Genomic DNA, 15976 nt, shown 5'->3' with positions numbered 1-15976 from the left:
CCAAGTTCTTAAACATGAGGGGTAGGGTGACCACAGGGACTTCCCTATATTTCATGTGATTTGTTATATAGTCCCATACATGAGTATAGTATCGAATTCATAACAGTGTGGCTATGGACATTGATTGGCGCACTTTAATATCCCATTGACTGGGACAGATTAGGTGAACGTTCGTCTATAACGCCCATTGCTCACTACGTCCTTAATATAAACATGTAACCGTGGGGTCACCAAAGGTTCTCAACGCCTATATAAAATAATTCGAAATACTAATCAGGAATTTGTGTTTTGATTTATATTGATTAATTAAACGTCCTTTACTTGTGTTTTTGTTATGTTTCGACAATCAATTTTCATAATAAGATATCGCAAAGCCATGTTCTTTCAGAAAAAAGAATGACTTACTGAATGCATGTATTGATTGATTATCTTTTTCGGATTTAACAATTTCGATTGTCGAGTTATGTAATCTTTTAACTTTTATCTGGTCTAATTTTATTTTAGAACGAATGCATAATCCACTTTCAAAAGTTGTGCAAATACGAAACATAAAGACAAAATATACTTCTGCCCTGTCTTTTAGTACTTGAAAGTTATTGGATAGTAAGAAAGCTATTTGGATTAAACCTTGTGAAATTTGCATGCATTTACGTTATTGTATTGGCAAAATGTATCATTTGGTGTATATAGGAAACTTAAACCGTTCTGCTATACTGCTACTATACTCGTGAAAAACACTTGGCAACAGAAACGCATTCATCTTATCTATATAAAAAAAATCGACCCAATTTACATAGAAATGGACGTCTTCGTGCATTTGTGATCGTAAATGAAATATGTTCCGGACCTTATGAGTATTTGGACCATACGTGTATGGTTGGACCATATTAGTATACCCTTATGGTCATGATATATGCGTATGGTCCAAATACTCATTTGGTCCGGAACACATACATGATATTCGGTCGTCTATTAATTTTTTTCTTTTGTTGATGGATTTGACGTCTTTCTGTGAGTGATTATTTGTTCATGACTTAAAACTTACTTGCAAATAATTTAAAAACAAGACTTGATTTATAAAAATGTCCAAACAAACCATGATTTTTTTTTAAACATACATCACATTCATTGCAAAAGGCTAAAATTCGCCAGGTCTTTAATTTCAACTAAGTGAGTTGACTAAATTAATGTTGCGGACCATTTTCCAATTTCCATGCGGTATCCCTATTTTTTTTCTCGCTCATCTTTTATGTTTGTTTTTATCATCCCAAGACCTCTTGGAGCTTTCATTCTATCTATAAAGTGTGTATTTTGCTAATGGTCGAAGGCCATACGGGACCTATAGCTTGATAACGCCTGTTGGTCCCTGGAAAGAATGTCTGATTGTCTATCACACTTCATATTCTTATTTTAACATGCAGTTATATCTATGATAAGAATGAAAAATGAATTGTCATTGAGACAAAAACCCAACCAAAGAGCAAAAAAAGAAAAGAAAAAAAAAGCCCAAGGCAACATGTAGATCTTTCGTATCAAGGGAATTGCTATAAATATATTTATTTCAGGTTAATAGTATTAGGCCATACTCAAGTTATAAAATAGATCTTGTCGTCAACTTTTGCAACCAGCTTCTATGTTTCTATAATGCACTGTTCATCCTTTTTGGGCTTCGACTTTTCCATTGGACAGACAATTTTGTTTTCGACTGTTTTAAAAAGATGCATTTTTTACAAAATCATACAAGTAAGGAGTCTCTGGCCTTTGGTAGTGTTGTATGTTAATTAATGTTTGTTTATTTATTTGTTTAGGAAATAAGTATGACGTACATTTTCACTGAACTAGGACTCTTTTTATAATATTTTTTCGATATCGCTCGGGCAAAAATAATCACGAATATAATGCCTACCCATGCATTGAAAAAAACGGGTATAAACTACACAGTGCAGCTTCCAACAAGAATACAAGATTTATTGATTTTCAAAATGCGACCAAAATTAAAAATTTGCTCGCAGCGGAAAAAAAATCAACAGTTTGATTTTCATTGAAATAAAATAATTGTTATGATTTACACACCGTTACTTTTTCCAATATAAATATTCGAACTATCCTTTATAAATTTACATCATTTTTAAAAAGACCACGCGTCTTCGATATTTAGAAGACTATAAAAGCGATGTTCATTATCTTTCTTCTGCTGTAAGTTTAATTTAGTTATTTTGTGTCATAATTGCCATCTCGTATGTTTTAAATTTGAATAAAGAAGATTCAGGTTGTCTTATACGTCAATGATACACACAAAAAAACACGATAACAAATAAAATAAGGTGCAACATTCATTCTCCATGAAAAGAATACATCACATGGATGTAATTTTTGTAAGAAAAATACCAATTTCGTGAGAAGTTGTGTGTTGAACTTGAAGAGCCAAGGCAAACTGACAAATATCTGAATGAACGAATCGATTTATGGTATATATAAAAAACAAAGCCCACATGGTTAGCATTGAATAAATACAAGGCCACTCTTAAATGGTCACAACGTAGAAGTTTTTGTTCTCTTAATCAATAACATATTTTCTGAAATAACGCGGGTCCCTATTAACTTAAAAGTTTTTTTGTTTTTTTTTACCATGAATAAACTTTTTTTTTATTATTATTTATTAATATCAGCTCTGGACATTAATATTCTTAAAAGTGAAACTGTTGTAAGTGATGGTATAACAATTATTTAAAATAAATTCCTTAAATGATTTGTGAAAAGAAAGTTTCATTTTATGTATCAGAATTTGTAACAAATGATTATTTAAATCCCCACTTGAAGGCCTCCGATAGACTGAGTGAGCATAAAATCATCGCCCGTTAAAGGTAAACTTTTCAGTACAATTACTAATAAACGTTTTACTGTCGACCACACTGTTATGAATTTCGTTCTATATGGTTAAGGGGTGAAGAACTGAAGATCTCAAATTTTTTCAAGTTCTCAAACAGGAGGGAGGACAGTGACCATAGGGACCCCCTTATAATTCATTTGATTTGTAATATTGTCCCATACTTAAAAAGATATTGTTTAAGATTGTGGATCTCGACCGTTATAAATTCTAAAACAGAAAGGGGTAGAGTGTCCCCACGAACTCCATCTATATTTCATATGATTTGTTATATTGTCCCATACATGAATATATATGGTTTAGGGATGGGGATCTTGACCGTTACCAAGTTCTCAAACAGGAGGGGTGGGATGAACCCCAGGGAATCCCCCTATATTTCATTTGATTATTCATATTGTCCCATACATGAATAAATATGGTTTAGGGTTGAGGATCTCGAATGTTTCCAAGTTCTCAAACAGGAGGGTTTACAGTGACCCTAGGGACCCCCTTATTATTCCTTTGATTTGTTATATTGTCCAATACATGTATATGTATGGTTCAAGATTGGGGATCTCAACCGTTTTCAAATTCTCAAACTGGACGGGAAAGAGTGGCCCCATGAACTCCACCTATATTTCATATGATTTGTTATATTGTCCCATACATGAATATATATGGTTTAGGGGTGGGGATCTCGACAGTTTCCAAGTTCTCAAATAGGAGGGGTGGGGTGACCCAGAGGGAATCCCCCTATATTTCATTTGATTAGTTAAATTGTCCCCTACATGAAGATATATGGTTTAGGGGTGGGGATCTCGACCGTTACCAAGTTCTCAAACAGGAGGAGTTGGGTGACCCCCAGGGACTCCACCTATATATCATTTGATTATATATATATTGTCCCATACATGAATAAATATGGTTTAGGGGTGGGGATCTCGACTGTTTCCAAGTTCTAAAACATGGAGGGGTGGGGTGATCCTAGGAACTTCCCCTATATTTCATTTGATTAGTTATTTAGTCTCTGACATACATGAATGTATATGGTTGAGGGGTGGGGATCTCATCCGTTTCAAAGTTATCAAACAGGAGGAGGTAGAGTGGCCCAATGGACTCCACCTATATATCATATGATTTGCTTAAATTCAGGTATCATATAATATAGTTGCACTATTTGTGCTTGTCCCAAGTCAGGAGCCTGTAATTCAGTGGTTGTCGTTTGTTTATGTGTTACATATTTGTTTTTTGTTATTTTTTTTATATAAATAGGGCCGTTAGTTTTCTCGTTTGAATTGATTTACATTGTCTTATCGGGGCCTTTTATAGCTGATTATAGTGTATGGGCTTTGCTCCTTGTTGAAGGCCGTACGATGACCTATAGTTGTTTTAAATGCCTGTGTCATTTTAGTCTCTTGTGGATAGTTGTCTCATTGGCAATCATACCACATCTTTTTTTTTTATATAAGAAACTTCCAGCTATTTTAAATGACCTATCAAAATTGAGAAGAAAAAAATACCCCTTGAAATTGCAGTAATATGTTTAACTTTAAAAGCATCTAACATGCATTACCAACATTTATCACTGATGTCACTGATAAAGAAAATTTATACTGTTACCAGGAACATATATATTGTCAGATAAACTGTTCCCAGCTGTCACATTGTATTGGATTTTGACATTAAAATTGGTGTACAAAATATTTTCTGCTTTTTCTTTCTTTTACATATATGTTTTGTTTTTCAATTCTAGTGTTTATATTTCTTTACCATGCAAAGATGTATTTTGTCACCTGTCTGGATTTTTTTAGTTAATAGCCAAAACCCGGGTTTACCCTTATCGGCTTCCGGAATCGGATCCGATATTGTAATTGTCTTCTCGCGGCAGCCATTTTTTTTTCAATGTTGTTTTTGACAGATAGTGAGATACGATTTTACTCGGATTTACACATAATATGTCGGCGATTTTCTGTATAAAGCTAGCGGTTGAACAAATTGAACATCGCTGTCATAAATAGTAATGATGAAAATAAGTTTGAGATCGTTTATTAGATCTAAACTTTGGTAAAAACGTTTGCAAAGTTATTTTTTATTTTCTTTCAAGGTCCATCGGGCATGTCAGGCGTAGCTAGTAACCAAGTAGAAAGTCTGACTGCAAAAGTGGAATGTCGCAGACCTCGGACAACCGCTAATTTGAACCCCTGCGTCCAAATTGAAAAGATACGAAAATTTCGTCTTCTAATTCAAAATTGCCGCCAACAGCGTGATCAGTTGAACTTATATTAATAGACTACTGACGTAGTTGACTACGTATTGACGACAAACAATATTCCTACGACTTTTGCAATTTGGGAAATCTTAACTACTTGTCTTTAGAGATTTACGGCGATTAAATATTTCATACATTTGTTCTTTGACATCTTAGCCAAAAGCTCAGGGGATAATAAACTACATAAGAATTCCTAATGTGCTCTACTTCCTATGTGCAACTTCAAAACTTTTGGGAAAATCGACGATCATTTAAGGTTTTTCTGGTCATATTTTTTGTAATCCAGAATGAAAAGTATGAAAAAACTGTCCAATAAGTTATAAATAACATAGTAGCCAGCTAGATGATAACAATGGCACGTATTTCAGCATTTATTGGGTAGAACACAAATCCAGGGTGCTCGCATAAGGCAGCTTAACTGCCTAAAAATATTACAATAGGTAGGAACAGCAATGTGGGATGGAACGGATAAAAGCAGGAAATTTCAAATGCCACCGGAAATAAGGAGGTCAGAAAAATCTCCCTTGCAACAGGCCAACAACAGAACCTTAGATGCTATAACGGTACATTGTTTCTTTAACATACAGAGCAAGTGGCACTTGGGTTACACAATCATCCAATTTAACGACAGCATTCTGACCAGAGTAGCTGCAGATTTACATATCCTGTCTAGCTAAAGGAACACCCCATATAAACAAAGCTTTTACTACCAACTTAAGCACCTCATTGACTACCATATTTCTCTAGCCGAGTCGACCCCTGAGTTTTGTTTTAAGAAAAAGGTAATCAAACATTGATTTTGGTACTACTGGTTTTAATTATTGCATAGTTATCATTTTGGTACAATTTCTGCAGTCAGATTTCCAATTATAGTTTTAAGTATGAAGTTTTTGCTTTCCAGTTAGTAAACAAAAAAGTTTACAAATCATTAAACATTTCAAAACCTGACTTTAAGATGAAGAACAGCAGAAAGAGTGCTGATCCTTTGCTTTTTGTTTGTTTTTGGTGTTCCTATACTGATTATTTGTGACTGATGGATACACCATATCCTTTGAATTTCTTGTATTTACTAAATTCTCCATAAAATGTGGGAACATGAAAATGATTTTAGGGTCACAAACAGATTATACAGTACAAGAGAAGAATGTACATATTATTGTTGATGTTTGTAATCTTACTTTATCAACAATAAATAAACTGCCGATCTTAAATCCAGATATAAATTTCAGTAACAAAGAAATGTTCTGATTGGTGTAACATGTCTAACAAGTTAGTATATCTTACGAATATCTCAGTTGAGAATTTAGGGCTAATTTATGTCTAGTTTAAGGTGACATGATTCCCTTGTAAACATTGTCTTCAAGGTAATTGTATATTTCCGAATTGTTTATAAAATGATTGTTTTAACACTGAATTAAATATGTCGTGTCATTGTTTAAAACATTCAATACAACAGTACTTAACTATCTTGTTGTATTAAGGAATAATTGAATATACACATGGTCTTTGTTTAAAATACTGTCCATTGTCTCTTTCAGTCCATTTAACTTTAACATTGTGTATAATTCATATGCAGGTCAATTTAGTTTCAACAAATTAATTACTTCAAAATATCAACAAGAAAGATTGTTTAATTTTTTTCAAATGCATTATTTTTCTTTTTTCTAGAATCTGTGTGATAATACATGTAACTATGTAAGGTTCAAAATAACTTTCTGTCATTAGAATTCAAGTGGTAACTGATTGAGTCTGGTTTCTTGTGGACTTATTCATTTTTGTGGGTACTTTTTTTCATAGATTGAGGAAAACTAGCATTTCAATTTCGCGATTTTGTAATTAACTTGATGTAGTTAAATAAGGAAAGATCCAAGTTTTACATATTCGCGACGATTTAAATTCGCGTTATTTTTCTACTCGCAAAAGTCACGAAAATAAATTGCTCGCGAAAATTAGTTGGTTTACAGTTTTTTTTATATAAAATAAGGAGATGTCAATGAAACAAGTTTAAACCCTGTTCATATATTCAAAATAAATAATTTCATAATGTAAGTCACCTCTTAAAGAACACTTCAATGTATTTTCCAAATCTACTAGAATTGTCATTGCGAATTGTCTTTGCATTTCCAAATGATTCTAAGAGTGGATTAGCCTCCAGGATCTGTTCAGTAATAAGATTGTTTCCATTCTTGTTGACAGCAGCCAGATATTGCATCACTAACTTTGTTGCCTCTGTTTTACCAGAACCACTTTCTCCACTGTAACATGAAGAAACAGAACAAGTTATAAATTGTAATCATATAAATATTTATCAAATTACTGGGACAGCAAAAACCATAGGCACAAATATTTACTATCTTTCCGGAAGAACAATAACCATACCTGCTAACTGTCAATATTTGCAGGGATTTCCCCCATGGAGGCTCCTAAATGGAAATTTTGAAAGAGCAATTGTAACCACAATTTTTAACAAAACCACTGATTAACAATAGCTTAAAGCTTGTAAAAGTATGAAGAAGCCAAAAAAACAACATTAAAATACATTTGCAGGCCCCCTTCAAGGTTTTGTAGGACTATGAGAGTTATTGTGCACGTAAAACCCCCATGGGCATTTTGAAAAGTTGGCAGGTATGAATAACAATGATATTTTTCCCCCATAACTATGCAGCTTGTACGAATATAACAATAATCATACATCAGATTTTTAACAAGGTGCATCTATTCTTATATTTTATATAAAACTACTTGCTTTTGGGGACACAATTTTCTAAACGTAGAGGGGACAGTGGAGTAGTCATAAAACTAGCTTAACCTAAGACAATGTTTAAGTACATGTCTAATGTCAGAAATCTTGTGAGTTGTTGCAGCTGTTTCTAGCAGAGAATATGTTATTGGTGTCATAGATTTCGTGGTCTATGTCCAATTCATTAAAAGATTTCTAGATTTCAAACAACTATAAATTAATATTATGATGTAAGTGCTTGACAAATGTTGAGACAGTATAGTGATGTTTGTGTCTGTTTTGTTTAACTTGTACCGGTGTTAGCAATTTTTTTATCAGTCAATCTATCACTGAAAACAAATCTTGCTCAATGTTAAATAAATTTGTATAAAAGCCATTTACTTAACATTCTACTGAAATCCTATGTTCATATATATAAAATAAATGGAGAATGAGTCCAAGGAACATAGATATTGCACTTGTTTGCATATAAAGTTATAAAGGGACATAACTCAAGAATGGTAAAAGTGACGCCACCCAACTTCATTCTTGATCGGTGTTTTGTGGTAATAAGCATTGCGTGTAAGTTTCATAACATTATAAAAAATCGAATTAAATCGAATTAATGTACTAAAAGAAAAGAAAACTTGGACTTTTTTGTGTAGGTTTCAAATCTTCAAAGGCATTTTTAATGATGAATATATCATCATGCAGCACAGACCAAGATGCTTTGTTAGTTATATAAGAATAGGTACATATTCCATATTGCTTACTTTTCTTGATTTATAAGGTTTGACAGAATTATATATCTATGAATATTATGCAATAACTGGAATAGCATTATATTTATGGAAATTACAAGCGAAGATTAAATTTCTCACGAATCTTACTATGAGAACTAAAATGTCACATCAAAAAGTTACATGTATATAATTGTAAATTGGTAAAGTTTGATGAAAGAAAGATCGCAGTAATGAGATTGATATTTTTGTTTTGATAGGAAGTTGTCAAAGACATTCATTAAAAAATTCTAAAGTTCAAGATCTAAGTATTAATACACTGTTTAAAAAAATAATCCTTTAAATGGATATCATGTTGTGTCAACAGAGAAATTTTTAAATGTTTCTTTTATGCCTCTGGAAGTCTGCCAATGTTTTAAAAACCTCAAAATATCAACAATTAATCAATAGAGCTTAGAAATAACTTAGCAGACTTCTTTTCCTTTAAGAAGTTTCTCTTCCACAAAGAACCATCTCGTTACAATTTAATACCTTAAATGTATATATTAAACCATGCAATAAAAGTATAGCTATCTTATTCTTCTGAATGAAATTCAGATTAACCATTTTGGAGCCATTAAACACCAAATGCCTTATCATGTACCAAAATCAATTTAAAGGCAGACAAACGTATTGTACAGTTTAATATGGTTTTATCGTGCCTTAAATTAATAGTAAATCCCTGAATCAAATCAAATAAGTTGACGTAATTACACTTCATTGAAAGTTTTGTTGCAACACAATTATACAATAATGTGTATCAAGATTGCTCATATACAAAGGATAAGCAACAATAGAAAGATTGTATCAGAGTAGTATTATTTAATAAAACACCTTTTATACAATATTGCATTGGGAGGACCACCTACAGCATTCTATGTCAATGCCAATATCTAACATTGTGGCATTGAAGCTTTCTTGGTATCTAAAATGCAGAGAACTTTCTAAAGCATTCCTATAGGTATGAATCTATTTGATCTTAAAGAATAACTTTGCATAAAAAACATAACCTTTCGCTTTCAAAGACTTAATTTTAACCCCTTATAAGTTCAAGTAAATTTAATAAAACTGACAAACAAATGTTCTTATTTAACTTGGTTTGAAAACAAGTGCACGAGACCAACTGATAGATATTTACACTTGTGATCTACATACACTCAGTCAAACTGTTCAAATTTATGACAGAGTTCCAATAATGGCAGGCCTTGACTTTCATTTTTACATTTTGAACTACAGCAGTCAGCTAGATATAAATAAATCAAAAATATGACGTTATGTCATTCTATAACACCAATAGTCACAGATAAATAGCATAAAAAAACCTGAAAGACACAATTAACTACAACAACACCATTTCACACTGTTTTATTTGGTGTTTTTAATAACTTTTATCTGAAATTATCTCCTCTTAGTATTTTCAACTTAAAGGGATGGCATGAAATGATAATTGCATGACCATAGGGAAAAATTCAAAATGTATATTTAATGTATGAGAAGACAGATTTTTAGACTTGACATATTTGCTGGTTAAGTACTTTACTAAATGCTTCATATTCAAATATTAATGTAATCATAGTCTTTAATGCACTTTTTTTCAATTTTGCATTGGCAATACTATAATACAACCAAAAATCAATTACATGGCCCTCCTTTGAGTCTTTAGAACATTTTACTGCAATAAAATTGGTCAAACAGAACCAAAGTTATCATTGAAACCATCGTGTTATAGTCTATGAAAATCCAAGGCAAAAGTACAACATCATTGACAAGAACTTGAAGATGTATAGTTTGAAGGTCGTAGATGTGACCTGTATATTATAAGATTTACCTGATAACAATAACTTGGTTCTCAAGGTCCTTCATCATTTTACTGTATGATGTACTACCAATGGCAAAAAGATGTCTGCAAAATACAAATTTATATTTATTTAGCTAAGATATTTTGTAAATGTTGGACAACATCTGTAAACCAAAGTTTTGCACGACGAAGTCAGAACAACTGTTTGGCTTTAATTGGACAGAATGACTGAAATGAGAAACACAAATGCACTCTAGTTACATAAAATCAGTTACAGATCTGAGAATTTCATTTTTAGGCTTTGGCAATAAAGAAAATCTAAGTTGGGACATAAATTAAGAGCATTAGTCTAGTAAACAGAAACACAACATATTTGTTTTTGGCCTGTGACTTTAACATTGTACTATATAGAAACCACAAATAGTCATCCAAATATCAGCAAACACTTAAAAGGTTCTAAATTTTCTTACAAAAATATATATTTCAATTTGCTATAGTTTATAGAAAGTGTATAAAAGCAATAAAATATGACTCAAACAATTATGATAAACAAAGATAGGTGTAAGTGGACACCTGAAGTGACAGGTGCAAATTTACAAACATTTTACAAGAACTAAAAAAATGATGAAAAACTGCTAAGTTATTGTATATAAAAATCATAAATAAGTTTAATTTATGGTTTTTAAATGTCAAATGCCCGAGTAGTTAATATAAAGACTTTAAAGTGATTTCTTCAAGATATCAACATGACATCTGGATCTACAAGGAATTTTGTAATAAATTCTTTTCAGGTGAAAAAACATGAGAAATCAGATTTGTTTGTATAAGAATTTTTGTGTTACTAAGCTATGCTGATCTCAAATAGACAGAAAGATGAAATCTATCCATATAAATATTTATCAAAAACCATCAGTACTTATTGGCTAACTTTATAAATAAATCCTTTATACATCTCTGCAAATAACACTTTGATATTCTGATTTCATTGTTTAATTCTTATGCAGCAGATTTATTTATGACAGTAGTGTAGACAAGATCGCATTAACATTTCTAAACAGTATTTTCTTGATGTGAGAAGAATGACTTAAGAAAATTTTGTTGTTTTTAATTTTGCAGTTATAAGAAATGGTGCAAATGTTATAATTGATGTTTTTTAAGGACATGCTGCTAATACAAATTCCTTTAACTTAATACATTGTAGTTACTAATAGATCACCTAAACTTGCCACCACTGGATTAGTATATATAAGCATATTGCCGTTAGACTATCACCAGAGGATGGACATGAATCTTGTTACTTCAACCACAATATTTTTATAGTACCATTGATTATAGCAATCTTTATTGACTTCATGTAATGTTTGCAGCCAAAATATTTGTGCTCTCAGTGAAAAAAACTATGTGAATTAAGTTTTTTGTCCATCATTGAACTTTTGATGTCGTCCCTTACATCCAAAGTTTCCTTTTATTCATACAGAATACTATTAAGTAAACTAGAAAATACTATACAAATTTAAAAAGTAAAACAACCAGGCAGTGAGAATTTTTTATAATCATTTAATATTATATGAGATGTATCATACTTTTATGATTTATGGAAAAAAGTTGTTTAATTTGTTAAGAATTAAATGCATTAAAATATCAATAAATGTTCATGGTTGACAATCATCTTATAAACAAACCATTAAAATTCTGAATTTAACCCCAAAACATCCTACTTATTCTTGTTGTAAGATACAAGATAATCATTCCTTTTCTCATATTAAAATTATCATACCAGGAAAGTTGTAAACATATTCATCTTTTTTTTATGTATTTAAATTATGACAACTTAAATTTTTGACAAAAGGCAAGATGCACGAGATGTACATATCTTTGATTGTAAAGTGTGGATTTTTATCCACTATTTACCATCATACAAAAATGCAGGATGGAGGAATACTTTTCATTTGAGAAAATGCAAGGAATATATCACATTGTTTGATTTTAAGAAAATACCTCTTCATCTTAGCATGATGAACACTATCAGAAGAAAATTATAGGAGTTTAAAAATGTACTTTATAATATATTAAGATTAATAAACTGTCCCAATGTAAAGATATGTCAGGTATTTCATGAACTCTCTGCCACTATATTTGTCAAAAATGTCAACACTTAGGAACTTGTCTAAATCTCAAGTATTTATGGTCATCTAAGTACAAATATCTAAAGAAAACAATTTTACCATTTCAAATTATTTATTAAATTTCATTCTATTCAAATACCAAACTGGTCGTAACACAAAACGTTCACCTAATAAATGGTACAAACCAATTACGTATTTAGTATTTCTAAATTATCTGGGCATACTTTTAAAACATCAGATTTTATCGTAGTTTATGGGCAATAAATTTTCAATTTGACAATATTTAGTTGTGAACATAAACTGTTAGTTCATTTGTACTAGTGATTACAAGATAACTTCAAAGAAAGTTCAAATCGCAACTAAAACTTATTTCTTTTTATAAATTTTCTAGTATTTGACAAATTTCCTTTCCCAAAATATCTGTTTGAAGTAAATATTCAAAAAGCCTTGATTGCCAAGTTACATCATTGAACTATGTCACATTATATCAATAGTACATTGATTTTTTTTGGCTTTTAGTGTTTACAATGAAGAATTTTTAAATACAAGGCCAATTTTATAGTTCATGCAATTTATTTGCTTTGACTAAATTGTAGCCTACAACTGGCAAGGCGGGAAAATCTTCAACTGTATATCTATACCTTATGAAACCTTCTCCATTTGAACATTGTAAGAATCCTTCTCATTTCTCCAACAAAATCAATAAAGCATAAAAATACCTTACTAACCATAAGTAATAACATACAAATAAGGACAAGCGTTGACAGTCAAATAGTTCAAATTTGATTTTTCAAATAAAAGGTCTAGCACCAATTCAAATTTTAAAGTGAAAAGCCTTGTGTAAGAATGTTGTAAGTCCTTATAAAGCATCCATGTAAAGGATGGGAAGTCCTGGACTTTTGTAATTATAAAATCTAATTTTCTTTACAAGAAAAGATACCTCTCAGACCTTGTTCCAACATTTAGAAACCCTGAGGTCTATCAAGTCCCTCAATGGCTTAAAATACATTAAAAACTAATCTTTTGATTCTAAAGTAGAGAACTTACGGTGGTAAATTTCCAAGAGCTCTGCCTTCATACTTCTTGACCATATCCAGTCCATAGATATTAAACATCTTATAAGGGTTGACTGAAACCAGGATACTCCCAGTAAATGTCTGAAAAGAAAAGTTTTGATGAAATTTTTACTTTCACCTTACTCTGCAATACAAGATTTCTACTAATTTGAAAACTAGTAATAGAATTAAATGTATTACATTTTTATACCAGAAACAAAACTAAAAAACAAGTTTTATTTACTGCTAACATATAAGTAACAAGTCTCTATTTTTCTGTTTACATGTAATGTATCAAGAAAGAAACCCATTTACATTCCTTTTATAAACATTTCTCTATTTGTTAAGATGCAGCTAAAAAACTCATCAAAGTTGTAAAATTTCTAACAAATTCCTGAAATATGTAGCACGTAAATTCTTCAAGATAAATGTTTTATAACATCAACTTGTATTTTCCAGTACCTAACTACATCCTATTATCGTTGTGAAAGTACAAGAACATTTGTTGTAGAGAACTGTAATTAGTGTCAATGCAAACTTAAAACATCAAAACACCATCCACAATGTATATTAATGTTTATAGTAACACACACAGAAGTCTTCAAAGTTTGTCGGACATTTTTGTCTCTATATACACAGAAGGGTGAAGAGAAAAGTTATCAATCTACTGTACACACTATTGTTTTTAAATTAGGGCATTTCTTTTCTCATTTATTTCCATTTAAATCTTGTCCTGTGGGAAACGAAAGTCTACTTGTCTTCAATTTATATAAATTTTACTTATTTCATGTTAGGCATCAACACTACAAACAGTTTAAAAAAGAGTTGTGGGGTTTATAATGCTAAATACTCAAATATCTTAATGTGCCTGAGCAAATTTATAACCCCTGTCTGATGTTTTTGATTCTTTATTGAAGTATTTTTGATTTATTAAGGAATTTGTAACTGATGGCGAACATTTGATAGTCCCTCAGTTTAATTTATCTATAACAAGTCTTGGCGTAGTTTAGATCTGGCCTTTTCTTGATTGATTGTTGGGTGTCTAAACGCTACTTTTAAGTGCCCAATTTGGGTTTTTTCATGGCGGCAAGTTTCTATTTGTGGAGGAAGCAAGAGTGTCCAGAGAAAACCGCAACCTTGGATTGGAAAAAATGAAAATCCTAGTCAATTAAGATTGGAATCAAGTGGACGGGGGTTCGAACTCAAAACCTCAGAGTTTACTTGCTAGTGATTACAGTAGTAGAACTTCTTAGACCACTCAGCCACCGGTCTTTTCTTGAAGAAAGTATGTTGACCTATAAATATCTTTAAAAGTTTATTGTATCATTGGGATGAATGATCATAAAAAAATAATCTCCTTAAACTTTTGTATGTATTTTTTTCTACATTAAATTTTGAACATCAATGCCATATCTTTGATCCTTTTTATAACTATACTTGGGCTAAGGCTTAGAGACTGACATAAGGGATGGATACATTTACATTATAGGTGAAGATCATATTTGTTTATGTTGTTACGTTCTGTCTGATAGATGATAACCCCATCATTTATAGTTTAGACGTCACTATTGTAACAAATGAAATCAATAACATTTGTGCAGTTAACCCTTATCAATTTATTTCTACAAGTAATATCAGACACTGAAAATTTAGGAACTATAGGGAATCAATTTTCTGTCATCTGTTGTCCTGTTGACTTACATATATAAGTTCTCTTTCATATCTGGCTTTGATATTCTTTAGAATGACCTCTTCGTCAAGTAAACTGCAATGAAAATGAAATATGAAAATTTTCTTTTACAGTAGTACAATAAAACATATAGCTCAATAAACTAACATGCGGAGTATATTCCTTTGTATTTGGTTGAGAATTCTAAAACATAAAACTGTTTTCATAACAGCGTGGAACAGACAATTTTTTGGCACACTCAAGCCTCCCATTGACTGGGTCAGATTGACAGGTTAAAAATAAAAACAAACTAACAATGCCATGGAAAAGATCTAAAAAAGATCCAGCCACATTAGGTGGTGTTACATCTTATAAAGTCTATTATTTTTGCCAAGAAATCTGCTCAAGCCAGTGCTAGGGGCTGTCTTAAACTTGCAATGAGGTGAGAGTTTTTTTCCTCTGTGTTGAAGGCCTCACTGTGACTTTGAGATGAAGAACAGCAATAAAAAGCTCTATTCCTTTGCTTAGAGTGGTTATTTTTGCTATGCATGAACTGATTTTTTGTCATGGATGGATACCCCATAACCGTTTAAATAATAAATAATAGTTCACACAAGAGTGCACACGCTGAAATGTCTCGCCTTCTATACTAATCATTGATATTATGTTGATAGTCCTAAGTATAAAGCTAAGCT

The 15976-nt window shown here is 31.4% G+C and overlaps 1 protein-coding gene across 14 annotated transcripts in view; it reads right to left on the bottom strand.

Annotated features, from left to right (window-relative positions):
• Positions 1–15976, bottom strand: part of LOC139489551 (unconventional myosin-XV-like) — a 128371-nt gene that overhangs the window by 81494 nt on the left and 30901 nt on the right. For all 14 annotated transcript variants that reach the window (XM_071276085.1, XM_071276084.1, XM_071276086.1 and 11 more), the window contains 4 exons: positions 15314–15377; positions 13605–13714; positions 10462–10536; positions 7190–7390 (listed from right to left, as the gene is read on the bottom strand). In XM_071276085.1, coding sequence (XP_071132186.1) covers positions 7190–7390; positions 10462–10536; positions 13605–13714; positions 15314–15377 — 450 coding nt within the window. The remainder of the gene's footprint in view (positions 1–7189; positions 7391–10461; positions 10537–13604; positions 13715–15313; positions 15378–15976) is intronic.

Source organism: Mytilus edulis, chromosome 9 (assembly GCF_963676685.1).
Source record: "Mytilus edulis chromosome 9, xbMytEdul2.2, whole genome shotgun sequence".
NCBI classification, from domain to species: Eukaryota; Metazoa; Mollusca; class Bivalvia; order Mytilida; family Mytilidae; genus Mytilus; species Mytilus edulis.
Note: the sequence above shows the minus strand (reverse complement) of the source record. Positions and strands in the feature narration are given on the sequence as shown.